This window comes from Trichosporon asahii (genome assembly GCF_000293215.1).
Source record: "Trichosporon asahii var. asahii CBS 2479 unplaced genomic scaffold scaffold00018, whole genome shotgun sequence".
NCBI lineage: Eukaryota > Fungi > Basidiomycota > Tremellomycetes > Trichosporonales > Trichosporonaceae > Trichosporon > Trichosporon asahii.
The window spans coordinates 430,599-447,732 of NW_014040906.1; the positions used below are offsets into that span (position 1 = coordinate 430,599).

Consider the following 17,134-nt stretch of genomic DNA (forward strand, 5'->3'; position numbering starts at 1 on the left):
CCCTCCGTAATACGTCCCCGGAGAAGCCGAGGGTCCGGGAGCCTCGGGTGATCCACTCGCCGGGTCCGGAAGACGCTACCAATCCACTGGGCGCGGGTGGGAGTGCATACGTGCATGCGTCCTGCATGTGGCGGATGTGTGTCACACACAGAGTGCCACTTCTGTCGACTGCCCTCTGGTCCGAAGCAGGTCTAGCAATCTCACGCATGCATTGCCAGTCATCTACAGAGGAGCAAACATGCTTGGAAGGCCGCGCACGGGCTGTTCCCCCTTAAACAGCCGGCAATTTCTCAATCACGGCGACAAATTTTGCTTAGGCCGGCAATGGTGTACGACAGTATCCTTGCGCTGTAACAAGCAACATGTTACCGCGCGTCGATGCACTCTGACTCAGAGCCGTACTTGTGCTGCGCCTGGAGCAAGCGGAACTTGACCTTCTGGGGCCACTGATGGACGTTCGAGCGCGGGCGTCTGTCCCAACCGAGCAACAGCCAACGGGCGTGCACAAGACGGTGCGAGAGACGCACTGCAGCCGCGTCTCATGCACCAACGTCGTTCGTACCTTCTGCTCTGGTCGCTATGGAGCGCCTCCGCATTGCTTGCACACCGAGTGGTGCTCTCCTCCTCGTTCATCCACTTTCGACAGGTCAAGATCGACCTTCTGAGTTTGAGAAATAGCCAGCAGAGCATCCAGGAGCAGCGAAATGGTCTCGCACCCGCTAGGGACCGGGCTCGGCGCCGCCGCGGGCATGCTCGCCATCAATAAGCGTCTCTTCGCTAGTATATCGGTTAGTATAATCGCCTCTCAAACGAGAGTTCCTCACCTCCAAGTGATCGCGATAGAGCAGGGTTCGACTCCCTGGCGGAGAACAGAGAGGGAGACGTCCTCCTTTTGCGTGTTTTGGAGTCCTCAAGCATCCCAAGCAATATGAATCGACGACCTGGGAGACAACGCGGAGCTCCGGAGGCTGGCGTATGGTGACTGACGTGTGACATGGCGGCCGCTTCAGTTCAGCAGGGAGCTCTCTGACCTGCTCATCCGTCGAGGGTGCGCCATCACATATCGCCGATGGTCCCGCTGACTCGCAACGATCTGCGATCTGACACACTCATGCTCCCTCCCTCGACCCGCAGCTCTGTGGAACATCTAAGCGTGAGCAGTTACCTCTCGAACAGAACTCTATGTGTTAACGTCAGTTCGCCCAGACTACAGGGTCAGGTCTTCCCCGTCACTCGTCTGCAGTAGAGCTCGGATGCATTCGGAGCTTGCGCTATCGCTCCCCCCATGACTACTCACCTTCACACAGAAGACAGTGGTTAAAGGGCGAAACGCTTCCTTGCTTCGGTGATGTCCGGATGGGTGGTCGGCAATGAGCGCGTCCGGGTGGCGTTCTGCAGCACGGTACCGAGCAACCGTTAGCGCTTATCCGGACAGTGGGAAGCTAGTGGGGCTACACCGAGTCAAACCCGTTCCTGTCATGAGCATGTAGAGGTTCTTCAGCACGAAGCAGTTGGGGGGGAGGGGGGAAATGGTTCTGTAGGCGACGACCGACCAGCGGACACCGTCTTCCCTTCAAGTTTTTGAAATGAACAGGTCTCTGCATTCCGGAGAGATCGCCGCGTGGGACGTGCTCCTGTCGGATCTGCCATGCATGAAGAACGCATTGACGGCGATGGATCCACGGGGCTTCGCTGTCCGATCTTGCTCGGGAGATGACGGAAGACAGCCAGCGAGGGGAGAAAGCAGTCGCGTCCTGCACAGGCACTAACATTCGTTGTCGCCTGTTCCGCACCCAGCCCCATTCCTATGAATTGCGAAAAACGGACAGTTGCACCGTTGATGTGTCGGCGATTGTGTCAGTATGAGGGGCGGAGAGCGAGCCGCCCTCGGAACAACTCAACGAGCACTGGGGCAAGGCAGGTCGAGACCTCGTGTCAGCCTGGCGCTAAGTGTCCGTCCATGTCAGTCGAGTAGATAAGCGAACTGGACGCAACTTCCGGTCACGGTGGTTGTCCATGCTCACTGTTGTCAGTCTGGCCCGTTGTTGTCAGTCTGGTCTGCTGTTGTCAGTCTGCCACCACCCCTGGCGTCATACCGTCGCAAAAGCCCAGAACGTTGGACATGGTCAAGCTTACCTCGCCAGTTGATCCCCTCCGTGTCCCGTGTGCCAGATGTCGGATCGCCACACTGAACAAGCGAACATGAGCTTATCCCCTCTATGCGGCGAACAGAACAGCGTCCACGTCTAGAAGCCCGCACCAAGCTTGTTCTGCCCTCTAGAGTTCCGGCCAAGCTGCACACCTGACCGAACGTACCTCGAAGTTGGATGAAGTTCGGTAAGGCAGTTCTCGAAGACCCCACTGTGCGATGGAGATCTACTCTGCGGCAAGAGTGACCTCGGTGGGTCGGTGTGCCGTGTGCCTGCAGATCCGCCAGATCCGCACCGACCGATCATCCGGACAAACTCAAGTTGACTGTATGTCGATCCTCGACGCCTCCTCGGTCCCTCGGAGGTTTGACAGCTCGGTGGTGGGTTTCCTGACCAAGATCTCCTGAAGCTCATCCGGTGACTGCCGGTCTGAGTCCTGAAGAATCTCCGGTGTCTGCTACGTACGGTGTGTGCGACGCGAGTGACTTCCCGAGTCTCGGAATGGAACTTGCGGTGAGTCTCCCGCCCTCGACGTTGACGTTGACGTCGGCGGCGTGCGCGAGTGCTAAAGTTTTGTCAGGGTGACTCCGACAGACTGGAGTTGAAGACCGATTCCGAAGCCTGCCCTCCTGAGGGTCTCGAGCTCAGGGCCTCGGTGTCGGTTTGCCTAATACTCCATACCTGATACGCGGCGCGCCGTGTCGCCGGTGACCGACTGAGCAGTAAGTGCTGAGGCCGACTGTCCGAGATATCGGCCCAAGTTTTTGCCATGCTTGTTGTCTTTTGATGCAGCTGTGCAGCCAGGCTTCATGTCGTGACCGCGGTGCCGCCCTGGTCTGGGCTCCGCACATGGCCCACTGTCAGGCTCAGACGGTGGTCTGGAGTTGGCATGTCAGGCAGCTTGCTCCAGAAGCTACTAGCTCAGCGAGGTTGCTCGAGATGAGCGCGGAAAACCGTGCAGATCTCTGCGAGAGCGGTAGAAGCGCAAAATGATAGATCCCCGCATATCCGCGCCCGATTCGGATTGCCCGCGCTGTCCGCGCTGCCCGCGCAGCAACACGCACGGAGTGTCGACCGAGGTACGTATCTGATCTCCCTCGGTGAGAGGCTCGGTGTTGGGGTGGAGTGGTGGGGCCATGTCCGCTGATAACCTCGCTCATGCCTCGCTGAGGGTCATTGTCTCGCTGATAACCTCGCTGGAGCTTCGTTCATGGAAGTGTTCACCGAGCTTGGAGGCTCAGCGGGCGCCGTTCCATCCGCGCGCGGATCGGAGTGTTCGTTTGGATGTACCGGTGTACTCAGACTCGGTCGTTCACTTGTATGCTTGGCGCAGCGCAGAGTGTTCTTGAGAGTGTCATGCTCGTTGTTGCGACCGAGGTTATGCAGGGAAATGGACAGGGAAAAAACGATCTTGTCTACAATCGCCAGTAGCGCGTATCGGAAGTAGTTCGTGAAGAATCAAGTCAGAGATGGCCGGTGTGACGTTGAGAGTCGAGTCCGCAAGTGGTAGTCAGTCGTGCGTGTAGATGCCATGAGTGGAAGGTAAACACCATCCGGAGCTTTCGACGCTCCACCGAGAGATCGAAAGGACGTCTCCGATTTGCAGGGTGTCGTTTCGAGTATCGTTTCGAGCAGCAAAGTTACTCGCGTCTTCTTTCATTTTTCTCACTTTCATCAGGGCTTGCTGCTTACTGAGCCATGGACCATGCGTGTCAGACGGACTGTGCAGCGCGTACCACTTCACTGGAAGGAGGTGTGACTTCATTGTCAGCCAGAGGAAAGGAAGCCAGAACGCCTAGTGCCAAGAATGTTTTGCGTGAGAGCGTGTGGTGCCGTAAAGTTCAATGAAATGCGCGTGGTGGTCGGGTAGTGGGTTCAGAATGCGGCGGGCAATGGCCGCAGCGGGCAGCTTGATGATTCGTCCACGCAACGCGAAGGACCCTTCACACCCTCACGCTGCCTGTCAGAGATAGCATCATGAGATCATCAAACGATAGCGACGCCAATATGGTGACCTGCTGCTGCGGGCCTGGATTTGTGCACTGCCTTGCTCGATAGACAAGATCTTGAAAGCCTGGAACTAGGAGGTACTGCCCGGTCCGGGGAGAGGACCTGCCAAGAGAGGAAAACAAGGACAGTTTTCGGTGTTCGGACGGGGCGTCGCTTCGGATTCGGAAGTGTGCTTCGGGCGTGAGTCGTGGCAGCGTGGCAGCGCTGCAGCGTGGGATGTGGGGACGTGATGGTTCTTGTGCTCGAGCTTGACCGAAGCTTTGCCCTGCGTTGCCCTGCACCCATGCAGGACATTGTGAGTGCCATGACGTCTCGTGTCTCGGCACTCTGTTTGATTGCTTGCCGTCTTTACGCCCGTTGCTCTGAAACGATATTAGCCTTCTTCGCTTCCGCGCGAGGCAGCTGGCGTGCTCGTAGGAGCAATGTGCTTTCTTCACACTTTGTTGTTCCTCACGTCCCTCGCAAAAGGCTCGCAAGGGTTACAGTTTTCTCCGGCTCCACACAATTCACAGTGAGGGCAAACAACAGGGTCGCACTCGCCGGTATACAGGTACGCCGCAGCGTTCAATCAGCAATGAGCTGAACGTGTCAGCTGAGCCTGGCCATTATGGGATCCAGATGTTAGGTGGACCTCCTCCGCCTCGGCCATAGAGCGAGGGCAGTTGGCGGTAACTGGCAAATCTGCCATGATTTCCATGATTGTCGGCAAATTCAGCGGTCAAAGCAGATTGGTCTACTCCGTCTCGATGGGGAGGGCTGGGGTCCTCCGTTCAAGGACCGGGGACTTGGCTGCATGTTAGTCGACGTGGGGCTCGAGAAGCGCGAGAAGAGAAGACTGCAAGTGATGTTTGATGTTTTGATCGATGACGAGGACGATGCGGTAGATCCGTCCACTCGCTTCGCTAACGGTTTCACCGTCTATCTCGCCTCATCCACGCGGCCAGTGCTTGGCAGCATCATCGGGGCGTTCTCTCAATGTTCGAGGCTCTGCATGGCTCTGGCTCTGGACAGTATCGCCGGACCGAAACAGCTACCTAGATCTGCAGCGCCTGGCCGAAAGGCCCGAACGCCGTCAGCGCCAGAATGTCGAGGGAGGATTGTGAGCCGCCGACGTGGTTGAATGATGGGCGCCGGGCGCCACTGAGGCTGGGCATGCTGATCCAACAGCGATCCTTTGGCTGGAACGTGATGAACCGAAGAGCCAGGGGGGAAGGCTAGACAGGTGACTCGAGGTGACTAAGGCACAATAGAACCGGTCACGGAGCGAACCATGCACACTAGGGCAGGCAAGGGCTGGGGCGCTCGGGGCGACTCTATGACGTCAATACGTCAAGGCTCTGCTTGCTGCAAGATCTGCTTCGCTCGCTGATACTCCTGTCCTGCCCGCCGTCCGTTGCCCGGCGGCCCCCGCGCACCGGTATTACCAAGACAAACTGTTCTACGGAGGCGATCGAGTGCGAAAGTGCGAAGTGTTGTCACTGCTTAGACCGATCGAAGATTGGCATGGCGTAGCATACATGGGTAACTCTGCACAGGTGTTGGCGTCAGGCTGGGTGCCGGTTGGCGGGTTGGACTGGTACCAGTGCATCTATGACGACATATATTGCCGAGGGGATCGAACGGGCGCGCTGTTTTAAGGAAGTCAGGGATTCAGGTCCGAGCGAGCGAGGGAAGGGCAAGGCAAGGACGTCACTGATGGAAGCAAGCTTTGGCTCCGATAGGCGTGGCGCCAGTGATAGGCCAGCCTTATTCCCGCTTCCCCGCGCACCCCGCGCGTCCGAAGCCACCTTTCCATTGTCCGCGTGCACGGCTGTTGCCGCTGAGCCTAGTCCAGCCTGCCATCAGGCCCGCAAACGTTCGGGTCCCAAAGGGGTCCCGGAGATGTGATGAGCATGGTGATCGTTACCCCTGGCACAGGGGGGCGAGAAAGGAAGAACAATGGAAGCGGCACTAAGATGGCTTTTCCGGCCGGGCGATCCATCTTTCATCACCCTGCACGCTGTACACTCACTCACTCCTTTGTTGCTCCGCCCCTCGCATTTGCCGCCGCCGCCGCCGTCGACCGCGATCGTTTATCGCTGTTGGGTGAGTGTGTGCGTACTACTCCTGTGCAACGCTTTGCCCGTTGCCGTCCCTCAGCCGTGGTCCCTGTCGCTCCCCTGGGTCTCACTCAATCCCTCACGTCCGCCTCCCGCCGGGGCTGATTAGCAGGTGCGCCAGTGCGTTGGCAGAGAATCCAAGAGGGCGCACTAACAAGATCCAGAGCAGCCTCTCAGGATCCGGTCGCCGCCGAAGCAGCAGGGCCATTTAGCCAGGTTCCCTCCTTCCCTGTCTCGCCGATGCTCGAACTCCATCAACTCCCCGACTCAGATATCAGTCCCTCCTACATCGCGTCTTCTCGGTACACACACACACACTCTACACTTCTTCCTCATCATAAGCCACGACTTGCCCAGCCTACTTATCTTGTCAATCTGCCCCTCGCCATCTTCCACTCTCCCATCGCCTCTCGCCCTACCACCACTCGCTCTCAACGCACCCATCGGGCGACCAAACACTTCTTGACACTCTCACTCCCAACCCCTCGTCGCACTTGAACATTACTCAGCTCAACTTCAAGTGACCAACACCCCGCTTCCCCTCGTCACCAACAAGAGCTACGGTGTGTGTCGTTCAGCACACGATATCTGCCAAACTGTTGTCCTCTTGTACGTGTCAAACCGCACTCTACCGTCCACACGGACCTAGAACTGCCCCGACCATGTTGTCCACCCGACCGAGCCGTCGCTCACACGCCGCAGCGCTTCCCTCCCAGGCCTTAGGGCAACACAACATCTTCACCCTTCCCCCGTCTCCTCGCCCAGGACGACGGACCGTCAGGAGGAAGGGCACCGTCTCGCCACCGTTGACGGGCAACGACCGCCGACGGTCATCAGTCAGCTCGGGCACGCCGTCCATCTGCTCCACCTACCCTTCCCCACCCAACATCATGCTCAACTCTCCCATCACCGCCAACATCAAGACGCAGGCCGACCTGACGAATCACTACCGTGCCTACCTGCGCGCCTTGAACACTCGCACCTTTGACCTCGTCGGGCGCTATGTCGCCAAGCGTGCGCGCCACAACGGCTACACGCTGTCGCACACCGAGTACTGCGCGTTGGTCCCGCAAGCGCTACCTACACGCCCGAGGACATTGTCGCCGACATCCAGGGCCGCACCATCGCCGCGCGCCTCTCGGTCGAGTACCCCGTCAACGCCCCGATCAGCTCGACGTTAGCGAACAGCTACGGGCACCAGCAGACTGGCTCGCTGTCGTCCACAGCTGGCGAGAGCCTGTGCGACAACTGCTCGGCCTCGAACCCGCCCACGCCCCCTTCGACCGGCACTGGTGGCCGCTCCCCGCGCGTGTGCCAGGTCGACGAGATGGTCTTCTACCGCTTTGACGAGGACTGGCGCATCGTCGAAGTCAACTCGATGGTGCAGCCGCGCCGCGAGCGCGACCCGGCCAAGTCGCAGTCGGGCCACGAGCGAGGCTCCTCCAGGGGCTTGACCCATGCGCGCAGTCGTTCGCCTTAGGGAGGCTTCTGGCAGCCTTAGCATGAGTTAGCTCACCGTCACCTCGAGTGCACACTCGGTGATTAACTCCCTCCCATCTTGTAACATCAGTTACACATGTGACGGCGCCGCGATGTGCTGCGCCGGTATACCACCACGGACCATGGACCCTCCCTCATAACTTCCACCCTCAACACTTGTCACATAGAACTCATTCATCATCATCATTATTGTCTCCGTATCGCATCGTCTCTTCAGCATCGCCCTTGGGCAAAACATAGACACACATGTTCTCTGTATGTATAAAGCTACCTGTGTAACACTTTAGCGTCGCCACCGTCGGTGCAGCGGCCCGCGGCCCGTGGTCCGCGCTCCGCACTCCGGTGGCGCCGAGCCTAGCACGAGCAGGACAGCACGCGGTCCACGGAACGAGGCGTTCGTAGTCTTCTGGGGTCCGAATAACGCGTGCTAGTGCAGGATTCTCGGCGAATGAGGCTTGTCTCGTGAGGCGTTGGACCGCCGAGACAGCCCCACATCTAATACCTGACCAGAGTGTCCAGCTGACATATCGACGACAGCGGAAACCAAACCGCTGGCACTCAATGCATACATTATCCCGCTGGGCAAACACGAACGGAGGGCATCGTAACGATCCACTTCGGTGCATCGGTGTACCGGTGTGTAGAGCAAGAGCGCCGATTCCGAATCTCCGGACCACCCTTCGCGCCGTTCGGCTAACGCGTTAATATGGTCCAGCTGACCGTGTCTGACGAGAACAGGAAGTCTGGCCCCATCGGTCCGACTGCGATCTATTAGAAGCACGCGGTGCTCAGATTGAAAGCACGCGGGAATGGGCTGCGGGGTTGAGGGAAGGCGGGAGGACGGCGTGAGCAAGCGTGCGGGAGAAGAGGGAGGGAGGATGGTTAGCCGCGGCTGTCGGAGTAGGAAACACGATTGCCACCAAGGAGAAGAAGGATAGTCGGGCTCGGCGCATTCTGCGGTGCCGAGCGAGCTTCAGCGTGGGCCAAGCATGCCCTGGTGTGCTGCATAGCGCTGCATAGCGTTGCATGGGCCGTGGTTGACTGGACCGACTGGACCGAACTGGATACATTCACGGCGACGAGTTCCTCAGAGAGTCTATCCGCTCTCCTCAGCTCTCCGTAAACTCCGTGAACTCCGTGAACTCCGTTGGGGCTCTGGTCCTTGTCTGCAATGTTTGTCGGACGTCCGACGCTGGTACGATCGAGACAGGAAGGGGACGATCGTTGATGACGCAGTAGTCCTAATGGTTGGACCAGATGCAGATCATGGTGTGGATCAGTGGAGCGCGGCGATCGCGGCGAGTGAGTCAGTCCGAAACGTCGGGGTACGCGGGATGGAAATCTGGAATCACTGGAGCTGGCGGCTGGCGGAGCACAGTCCGCCGATCGACATCGACGTTGTGGAGCTGTTTGATCACCCCCCCGAAAAATCCAAATCCCGTCCCGCCGCGCCGCCGCGATCGCGGATCATGACGTCTGACATCTGCATTCCAGTCCGGCCGGAGTTTTCAGTCGCTCCGTAATTAGAACCAACGACAAGCGGAGATCGAGATCATGAGAAGAGGGAATACTGGTGGACACTGGCGAGCATCACAGACCTCTCCGTTGTCATCCCATGGTGGTGCCATGAGCTACCGTCGCGAACTCGGACGAAGGTCAATGGAAGGCTTAACGTGCAGCAAACACGCCGCTCAAGGCACGCTCCACAGACATGTGCCCATGACGGCTTGGGTCCGTTAGGTCCGAGGGTCGAGGTCCGAGATCGAGGCCCGAGGTCCGATTCAGCTACCCCGAATCCGAACGCCGGTCCGAGGGCTTGCCCGATTGCTCACGCATGTGGCAGTACACAGAGGGTAGAAAAGGATAGAGCGGGCAGGCGTCTAGGATTGTCTTGGGCAGGCGGGGGCCGTGAGCATGCCCCGGGGGGGCAACGGGGGCCATCGTGGGTCGTGAGAAGGCGGGCAGAAACGTGGGAGTGTGAATGAGCGGGGTCGGGCTTCGTTTATCGCGCGCGATGATGAAAGGGCTGCGGTGAACGGAAGAGAGGTACTGTGGAGCACCTCCAGTCAGTCAAGGGGAAGGTGAGTGCTTGCCCGCACGCCGGTGTGGTCAGTAGGCACATGGGCATGCCATTCTCGGGAGCGGAAGGGGCTCCATGGACAACGCCAACTCCATTACCTGCTGCAGAATGTCCAGTTCGCGAATGACCTTCTCACACTCTACCTCATCCTCTGACTCTCGCTCGGGCTCGTAGCACCTCGTCGGTGGCTACGCAAAACACGTATTTGACACACGAACGGACGTCGATGGTGTGTCGGCATGCAGGATGTAGGTTGAGGTCAACGCTTCCCGGACAAACACTCCGAGCGTGTACATCAGCGCACCTCTGCAACACCTCGCAATATAGGCGATCGAACGAACTGCTGTGCTGCGCTATTGCCTTGCTGGGAGCATATCGGCCGGATGGCATTGACCGCGGTGAGCCTGCTAGGCCCCAGCACCGCAACCGTCCTTCACTGCACTGGCACCCAGGACATCGCGGGGTCACAGGCTCGAGTGTGCCTTGTTGAGCTGTGGTGAGCGGTGCTGCGTTAGCAAGCGGCGGAGACCGCTCACAAGTCGTCCGTCGGCCGACCCCGATCTCCATCCTCTCCTTCGCAACTAGTCAGTCCACAGCATGTCAGTGGGTTTCAGCACCTGTGTCTCGGTGCACAAGAATGGGTACATACAACATGATTTTGAAACTCTATGTCGGTCTCTCCGTCGGCGCTTCAGCTCCGCGCTACGCTCACTTCGAGGACTGCTTGTAGCCCTTCGTGTTAAGTACGATGTTTCCGCAGATCGCACACAGTCCCTTCTTGTACGCGCACTTCTGGCATCTTGTCGCGTTGTTCTGCGCGACTTGGCCCTGGGCGTTAGCTCTGCAGATTGCAACCGCGAGCTGGCAATGCACGGCCTGTTCGATACCGCCCTTTGCACGAGGGCAGCACCACACGGCAAGCAGCACTACTCACCTTGCAATCGATGCACTTGTTGCTGTACGGGTTCACGTTCCGTGAGCCGCCAGGCTTCGCGTACGGCGCAGCTCGCGCGCGCGCGGAGAGAAGCTTGTTCTCTCCGATCTTGCGTCCGGACGCAGCCGACGGCTTGAACGGGTCCGACGTCGCAACCTGGGACGTTTTCTGAGAGTCAGCTGAGAGAACGAGGACTTGAAGCTTACCTTCTCGCACTTCTTGCACACCATGACGAAGAGGATGCGAAGTCAAAAAGACAAGTGATCGAGCTCGTCACAACAACCAGAGGTCGATGATCGCTCAAGATAGCTTGGTGGCAAGATTCAAGCGTCATCTAATTGGATTACTAATCGTGCACCTCGGTAATGAAATGAGATTAAGATTTGCCACGTGGATGACATTCCTGACGTGTACTCAGTATCACACCTCCCAGGGCCAGCTCAGTGAGGTGACGACACCACTTGCGGTTCGGACTTGAACGAGCGCGAGACAACTACACGTCGCATCCATCGAGCTCGTCGACAGCGAGCACGCCGAAAACAGCAGACCGAAGCAGCTCAGCGACCCGAATCGCGTGAACGAGCCGCGCCCACCTTTCCGCTCTCTACTTCCTTCCCTGAACACCCATCACACACTCTCCACCGACATCTCCCACCTCTAAACTGCACAGCATGGACCCTCACAGGGACGAGAACCTCCCGCTCGTCGTTGACAACGGTACTGGAGTAAGTTAACTGAGTGTGGTGACGAACTGACAAACAGTTCGTCAAGTGCGGTTGGGCGGGCAGCAACTTCCCGGAATATGGTGCGTCGCGCGAGTGCAGGACGCTGCCGACATGACGGCGATGGCTTCGCAGCTACTTATCTTGATCTCAAGCTAACGCATACAGTCTTCCCTTCCGTTGTTGGACGACCGATTCTGCGTGCCGAGGAGCGCCTGGGCTCGTCGAAGCTCAGCGACCTGATGGTCGGAGACGAGGCGGCTGAGAACCGAAGCTTTCTGCAGATGTCCCATCCCATGGAGCACGGTATCATCAAGAACTGGGAGGACATGGAGAACCTCTGGGACTACACGTTCAACAACAAGCTTCAGGTTGACACGCACGGCCGCAAGATCCTCCTGACCGAGCCACCCATGAACCCGAAGGCGAACCGCGAGAAGATGGCCGAGGTCATGTTCGAGAAGTACGGCTTCGGAGGCGTCTACGTTGCCATTCAGGCCGTCCTGACTCTCTATGCCCAGGGTGAATATGAAGCGCTCTGCCGAAAGCACGCTTTGAGCTGACGTTCAGGTCTGCAGACTGGTGTCGTCGTCGACTCTGGAGATGGAGTCACCCACATCGTCCCCGTGTACGACGGATTCGCTCTTCCCCACCTCACTCGCCGTCTGGATGTTGCTGGTCGCGACGTCACCCGCTACCTCATCAAGCTCCTTCTTATGCGCGGATATGCCTTTGAACGTACTGCCGATTTCGAGACTGTCCGTGACATCAAGGAGAAGCTCTCGTTCGTCTCATACGACCTCGATCTCGACAAGAAGCTCGCCGATGAGACGACGGTCCTCGTTGAGAACTACACGGTAAGCTGTCATCAAGTCCGATGTAGCTAACGATCCAGCTGCCGGATGGCCGAGTCATCAAGGTCGGGTCAGAACGCTACGAGGCCCCCGAGTGCATGTTCCAGCCGCACCTGATCGACGTCGAGCAGCCCGGTGTCGCCGAGCTGCTGTTCCAGACGATCCAGGCCGCTGCCGTCGACACGCGTGCCGAGCTGTACAAGCACATTGTCCTCTCGGGTGGTTCGTCGATGTACCCCGGTTTCCCGTCGCGTCTCGAGAAGGAGATGAAGCAGCTGTACCTCACGCGCGTCCTTGGAGGAGACGCCGAGCGTCTCAAGAACTTCAAGATCCGTATTGAGGACCCGCCCCGCAGGAAACACATGGTCTTCCTCGGTGGAGCTGTGCTCGCCGACATTATGAAGGACAAGGATGCGTTCTGGGTCACCAAGGAGGAGTGGGACGAGCAGGGCGTTCGCGCTCTTGACAAGCTCGGACGTGGCGAGTAGGTCTATAGAAGTAACTGCATATGTTTTATGAAATGATATCTAGCAAGGTGTGCTGCCCGTTGTGTGGAAGCGGGTCGTAGTTGCAAAACGTGGGCTCTGCTGTGAACATATGATGCGGTGGCGGCCATCGCCGCTCGGCAACTATTCCGAAGTGCGTTGCATTAGAGCTTCGCCTCCTCGACGTAGAGCTTCTCGAGGCCCTTGCGCATCTGGTCGACCATGGCTGTCGGTCGGCGCTCCGTGGGGTGGACAAAGACGTGCGTGAATCCTCCAACGGCCGAGACCGAGTCGACGCCCTCCTTGAAGAAGCCGACCTCGTAGGTGACGGAGCTCTTGCCGAGCTTGCTAACGCGGAGACCGAGGTCAACGACTCCCGGGAACTCGAGCGATGAGAAGTAGTTGCAGTTGCTGGCAACAACGAGGCCGATCGGCTCCGATGGATTCGGGTCGGTCGGCTTCAGACCGCAGTGCTCGATGAGGTATGTGTTTACAACGGAGTCAATGCTGTTGTCAGCTTGCAGACACACATTTCAAGAAGCTGCTATCCCGCAACATGAATGCCGCCTTCGTCAGAGCTGCAACCTCACAACGAGCGCATAGAAAGATGCGAACATTGGGTTCAGTTGCAGGTTGGCTTCCAGGGAAGCGCCCAATGAAGACACTCACAGGTAGTTGTACACAGAGTTGTTCACATGGCCATACTGGTCGTTATCAGCCCAGCGCAGCCTGAACGGCAGGAAGTAGCGGTATTGTGACCTGAGGCGGGCCTTGAGCACGTTGACGGACATCGTTGATGATGCTGAAAGTCAAAGTCGGTGACGAGACTGAGGTGGATGGTCGGACCCGGCTACTTCTCGGTGCCTTCCGGTCCCAGGCTACGCGGCGATGTGCGCAGTGGAGGCGGTCCACCCGTGTGGATTGCATTCCTGCTCCGCCCAACTTTTCTGCCTAAACATTGTCCGCACGTCGGAGTGCAGCGAGTAAGAGATACGCATCGTGCATTAATCGCTCATGCCAAGATCTTGCAAGCGATGTGCACAGCCCCGACTTCGGCGTACCGAGCATGCCGACGGCCGTAGGCTCGGAGTGCTCGGCAAGCTCGGTAAGGCACCCACTGTTCCGCTAGCGCGACGGTGCACCAGCCAACAGGCAGTCCGAGCCGGGATGACGTCGAAGTCCGAGCCGCGGATCCGCGATCGTGCACCGCATGGTGATCTGCATCAGGCATTCCACACCACCGTCAACACACGGGAAGGACAATATATCATGCTAACATGTGTTGAGATCTCATCGTTCCTCACATTCCAACAACATCAACCTCACTCACAGTGATAACCACATATAAGTACTGTGCTTTGCCCCGACACATCGACCATCTCGAACCCACCTCTAGTCCTCAACTACTACGTCCCGGACCGCCGCTGGCCTTTAGACGTACAATAACACAACACGACATCATGGGTCTTTTCGGCAAGAAGAAGGAAGAGGAGCCAGAGCCCATCCCGCTCTTGGACCCCGTTGAGCCCCCGATCTCCGTGTTCCCCAACATGACGCGCGATCGCCAGGTCTCGCTTGAGTACAGGCAGAAGCTGATGACGATGAAGACTGTAAGCTAAGATGGTTGAGATGGGAGCTGACATGCAGGAAGACTTCACGGTGTTCGACTCGGACAACGACGAGCCCATCGTCACTGTCACTGGACCGGCGATGTATGCGCGCAAGTTTAAGAGTGAGTGCCTTCCCCATGCCGGCTTCCTCCATGTGTGCCATCTCCCTGCGTCTCAGGCTCGAATCGGACCCACATGAGGCCTTCCTCGCAGCCTGCCTGGTCAGCTGTCGTCAGTTTGACCTCGCAGAACTGCAAACCCTTACCCAGCTTACATGACTCGTCCCGATAGCTGACGAGCAGCCGTGACGCTCCCGAACGGCGAGCCCCTGTTCAAGATGCGCGTCAAGCTTGCGGCCGTCAACCTCCGCATCATCTGCGAAGACGCCGAGCGCGGGACGGAGTTCTTCCAAATCAACCGCGAATGGGCATGTGAGTACCTTATCTTCGGTCCGACAGCCGACGCAACATCTGCGCGCCAGGTACGGATGAGCCTTCTCCACGAAAGCCCGGAGTACCTTTGCTCCAGCTCTGTGCCGCCCGATCACGGAAGACGCGCGCTGGGCGCTGGCGAGACGTGCATATAAGATCACGTCTTGCAACTGCTCGAGCGCATGTCGCCATGTGGGGGATGTGCGCGTTCGTGCGGCGGCATGGGAGTTTGAGTGTGCACAGATGTTCACCTGCACTGCCTTGATTGCGGACTGACCTTGCGGGGCCGTGCTGACAACACAGGGAAAGTCAAGCTGAATCTCCGCCAAAATCTCACCGTCGGAGACTCGCCTACGTTGCACCTCGTTGGCAGCGCTGGCGGGTCGCAGGCCAAGGTGACGCTGAAGGACTCGGGCCAGCTCGTGGCGGTGCTCGACCGTGTGCGCTGGGGCAAGGAGGGGATGCAGAACAAGCTGACCGTGAGTTCGCAGTTTTGATGGTCAACTGACAGAGACAGTATCGTATGGCGGTTGCGCCAGGCGTTGACCTCGCACTCATAACTGCGCTTTGCCTGGCCTGGGACAAGGCGAAGGAGGACGACAGGAAGCGAGCGGCTGCCGCGTCTAGCGGTGGCGGCGGTTAGCCACGTCCTCCTGCGATAGCCCCTCTCCAGCCGCAATCGACTGCGCTTCCTGGTCGTCCAGGTCTCAGCGAGCTGAGGCGTCGCAAGATGTTTGATAAATTTTTCGGGTTTCTGTCGGACAAGGCTTGTCTGTATCTATATACAGCGCTAGCCTCGCTTGCCAAGCTGCGCTTGTAACTCTTGTATGCCATTCATGATTCGTTGCCGTTGTTCGCTTGCCAGTGTGCAAACGTGCATGTGGATCGATCGAGGCAGCGTAGTCGTGCGTCCGTGACATGCTGCGGGGTTGCGGCGGCGCCGCCTCTCTGCTCCGTCCCCTCACCTTTTCGACAGTCACGAACCCCGGTTTCCGAGGCGTGAGCAGCTAAAAGACGATTTGACTGAAAAAAGAACGACTCACCCGCTATTCAACAGCACTCTGGTCCGCATCCAGGGATGCAATCCGCAAGGCACGCTGAGGGGTCGAGGGGCCGAAGAGGACAACAAAAACACCAAGTGCACAAAGAGGGGGACATCAGGTGCATTTCGTAAGGAGAGTCAGGGCTGGCGATGTCCGTCTGAGCGACATATTACCCATTTCGAGGCTTTTCAACGATGCAACGACGAAAAAGCGTCGTTAGCATTGTGCACAGGCCTCGCAGGGAAGCAGGTTTAGGAAACAGCTTATTGAACTCTGTTTACGACCGCAGCTGCCCCATGTGCATCACACAGCGTGCAGAGCAAAGAAATGCAGGCCCAGGGAAACGGTAAGGGCTGCGCGGGGGCTTCTGGCGCGTCTTGAGTTGTCTCACCGCACAGGCTGACGCCAACGTCCAGGCTGCGGTGTCTGTCGTCGCCACCGCCGCTCGTACCGCACATACCTCTAGGCCATGGAGGCCAGGACATGCAGTTAGAGATGAGGCCTCCTTCTGCCCCTGTCAGCATCCTGTAAGAATCCTGTCAGCATGCTGGCATCCCTTGCCTGTCCATCTGTTCTGCACGACCCGGCGGACACTTTATCTCTGCTTATCCTGGCTCTGCACATCGTTTTCCCTTATACATCACCCTGCGGGGAGTCGGTCCGACGAGGCGGCCAAAAGGGGGAAAGGATGGACTTCTCCAATGTCCCCAGTGGACTCCAGTGGGGTGTAAGGGATGCGGAGGGGTGCGGGCCCACGCGCCGCCAGTGGCACTCGCACCGGGGCCAGCAGCGCCAGTGGTGGGGCCATCGAGGGTGTCGAGGGGCAGGCGCTGCTGGACCAGTCAATGACGTCGAGTCCAGACGCTGACGCACGTCGCTTTTGCATTGTCGAGCGACGCGAGCGACGACGATGCAACGATGCGCCGATTGATCGAAAGCATGAAAGCATGGTTGCTCCGCAGCCAATTGCGAGCTACCATTCTTTGCTGGGGGTGACAGTTGGAAGCGATCAAGCTCTGATCGATACAGGATAAACCTGGACCGGTAGCTTAGGGCCCAGCGCTGGTCCGGCCCTATCTTTGCCCAGGGTATGTTGATAGCCTGTAGCCTCGTATCTTTCGCCGCCCGTTACGTCAAGCTGAAAGTTTAGCGCCGGCGAAACCTCTGTTCGGCACGGGCAGAATGACTGCCCGCAGAAGTGCAGCTCTGCAGAGAA

General features: G+C 58.4%; 4 protein-coding genes and 1 non-coding gene across 5 annotated transcripts; 4 read left to right on the forward strand and 1 right to left on the reverse strand.

Moving 5' to 3' along the window:
- The first annotated feature begins 771 nt into the window (after positions 1-771).
- On the forward strand, positions 772-870 carry A1Q1_t212. Its single transcript has one exon. It is a non-coding gene; the product is annotated as a tRNA-Glu (tRNA).
- A 6,051-nt stretch (positions 871-6,921) lies between these two features.
- A1Q1_08112 (uncharacterized protein) lies at positions 6,922-7,739 on the forward strand (the record flags this gene model as incomplete). The annotated part of the gene is made up of 2 exons (XM_014326259.1): positions 6,922-7,273; positions 7,312-7,739. 2 exons carry the CDS (start codon positions 6,922-6,924, stop codon positions 7,737-7,739), a joined length of 780 nt encoding a protein of 259 aa, XP_014181734.1.
- A 3,705-nt stretch (positions 7,740-11,444) lies between these two features.
- On the forward strand, positions 11,445-12,837 carry A1Q1_08113 (actin binding protein; the record flags this gene model as incomplete). Its single annotated transcript, XM_014326260.1, has 5 exons — positions 11,445-11,498; positions 11,545-11,578; positions 11,631-12,017; positions 12,066-12,352; positions 12,391-12,837. The coding sequence occupies 5 exons, from the start codon at positions 11,445-11,447 to the stop codon at positions 12,835-12,837; spliced, it is 1,209 nt and encodes a 402-aa protein (XP_014181735.1).
- A 161-nt stretch (positions 12,838-12,998) lies between these two features.
- Positions 12,999-13,625, reverse strand: A1Q1_08114 (thioesterase superfamily protein; the record flags this gene model as incomplete). The annotated part of the gene is made up of 2 exons (XM_014326261.1): positions 12,999-13,341; positions 13,504-13,625. The coding sequence occupies 2 exons, from the start codon at positions 13,623-13,625 to the stop codon at positions 12,999-13,001; spliced, it is 465 nt and encodes a 154-aa protein (XP_014181736.1).
- A 669-nt stretch (positions 13,626-14,294) lies between these two features.
- On the forward strand, positions 14,295-15,518 carry A1Q1_08115 (uncharacterized protein; the record flags this gene model as incomplete). Its single annotated transcript, XM_014326262.1, has 5 exons — positions 14,295-14,444; positions 14,482-14,566; positions 14,747-14,875; positions 15,185-15,354; positions 15,393-15,518. The coding sequence occupies 5 exons, from the start codon at positions 14,295-14,297 to the stop codon at positions 15,516-15,518; spliced, it is 660 nt and encodes a 219-aa protein (XP_014181737.1).
- Between the last annotated feature and the right edge of the window lie 1,616 nt (positions 15,519-17,134).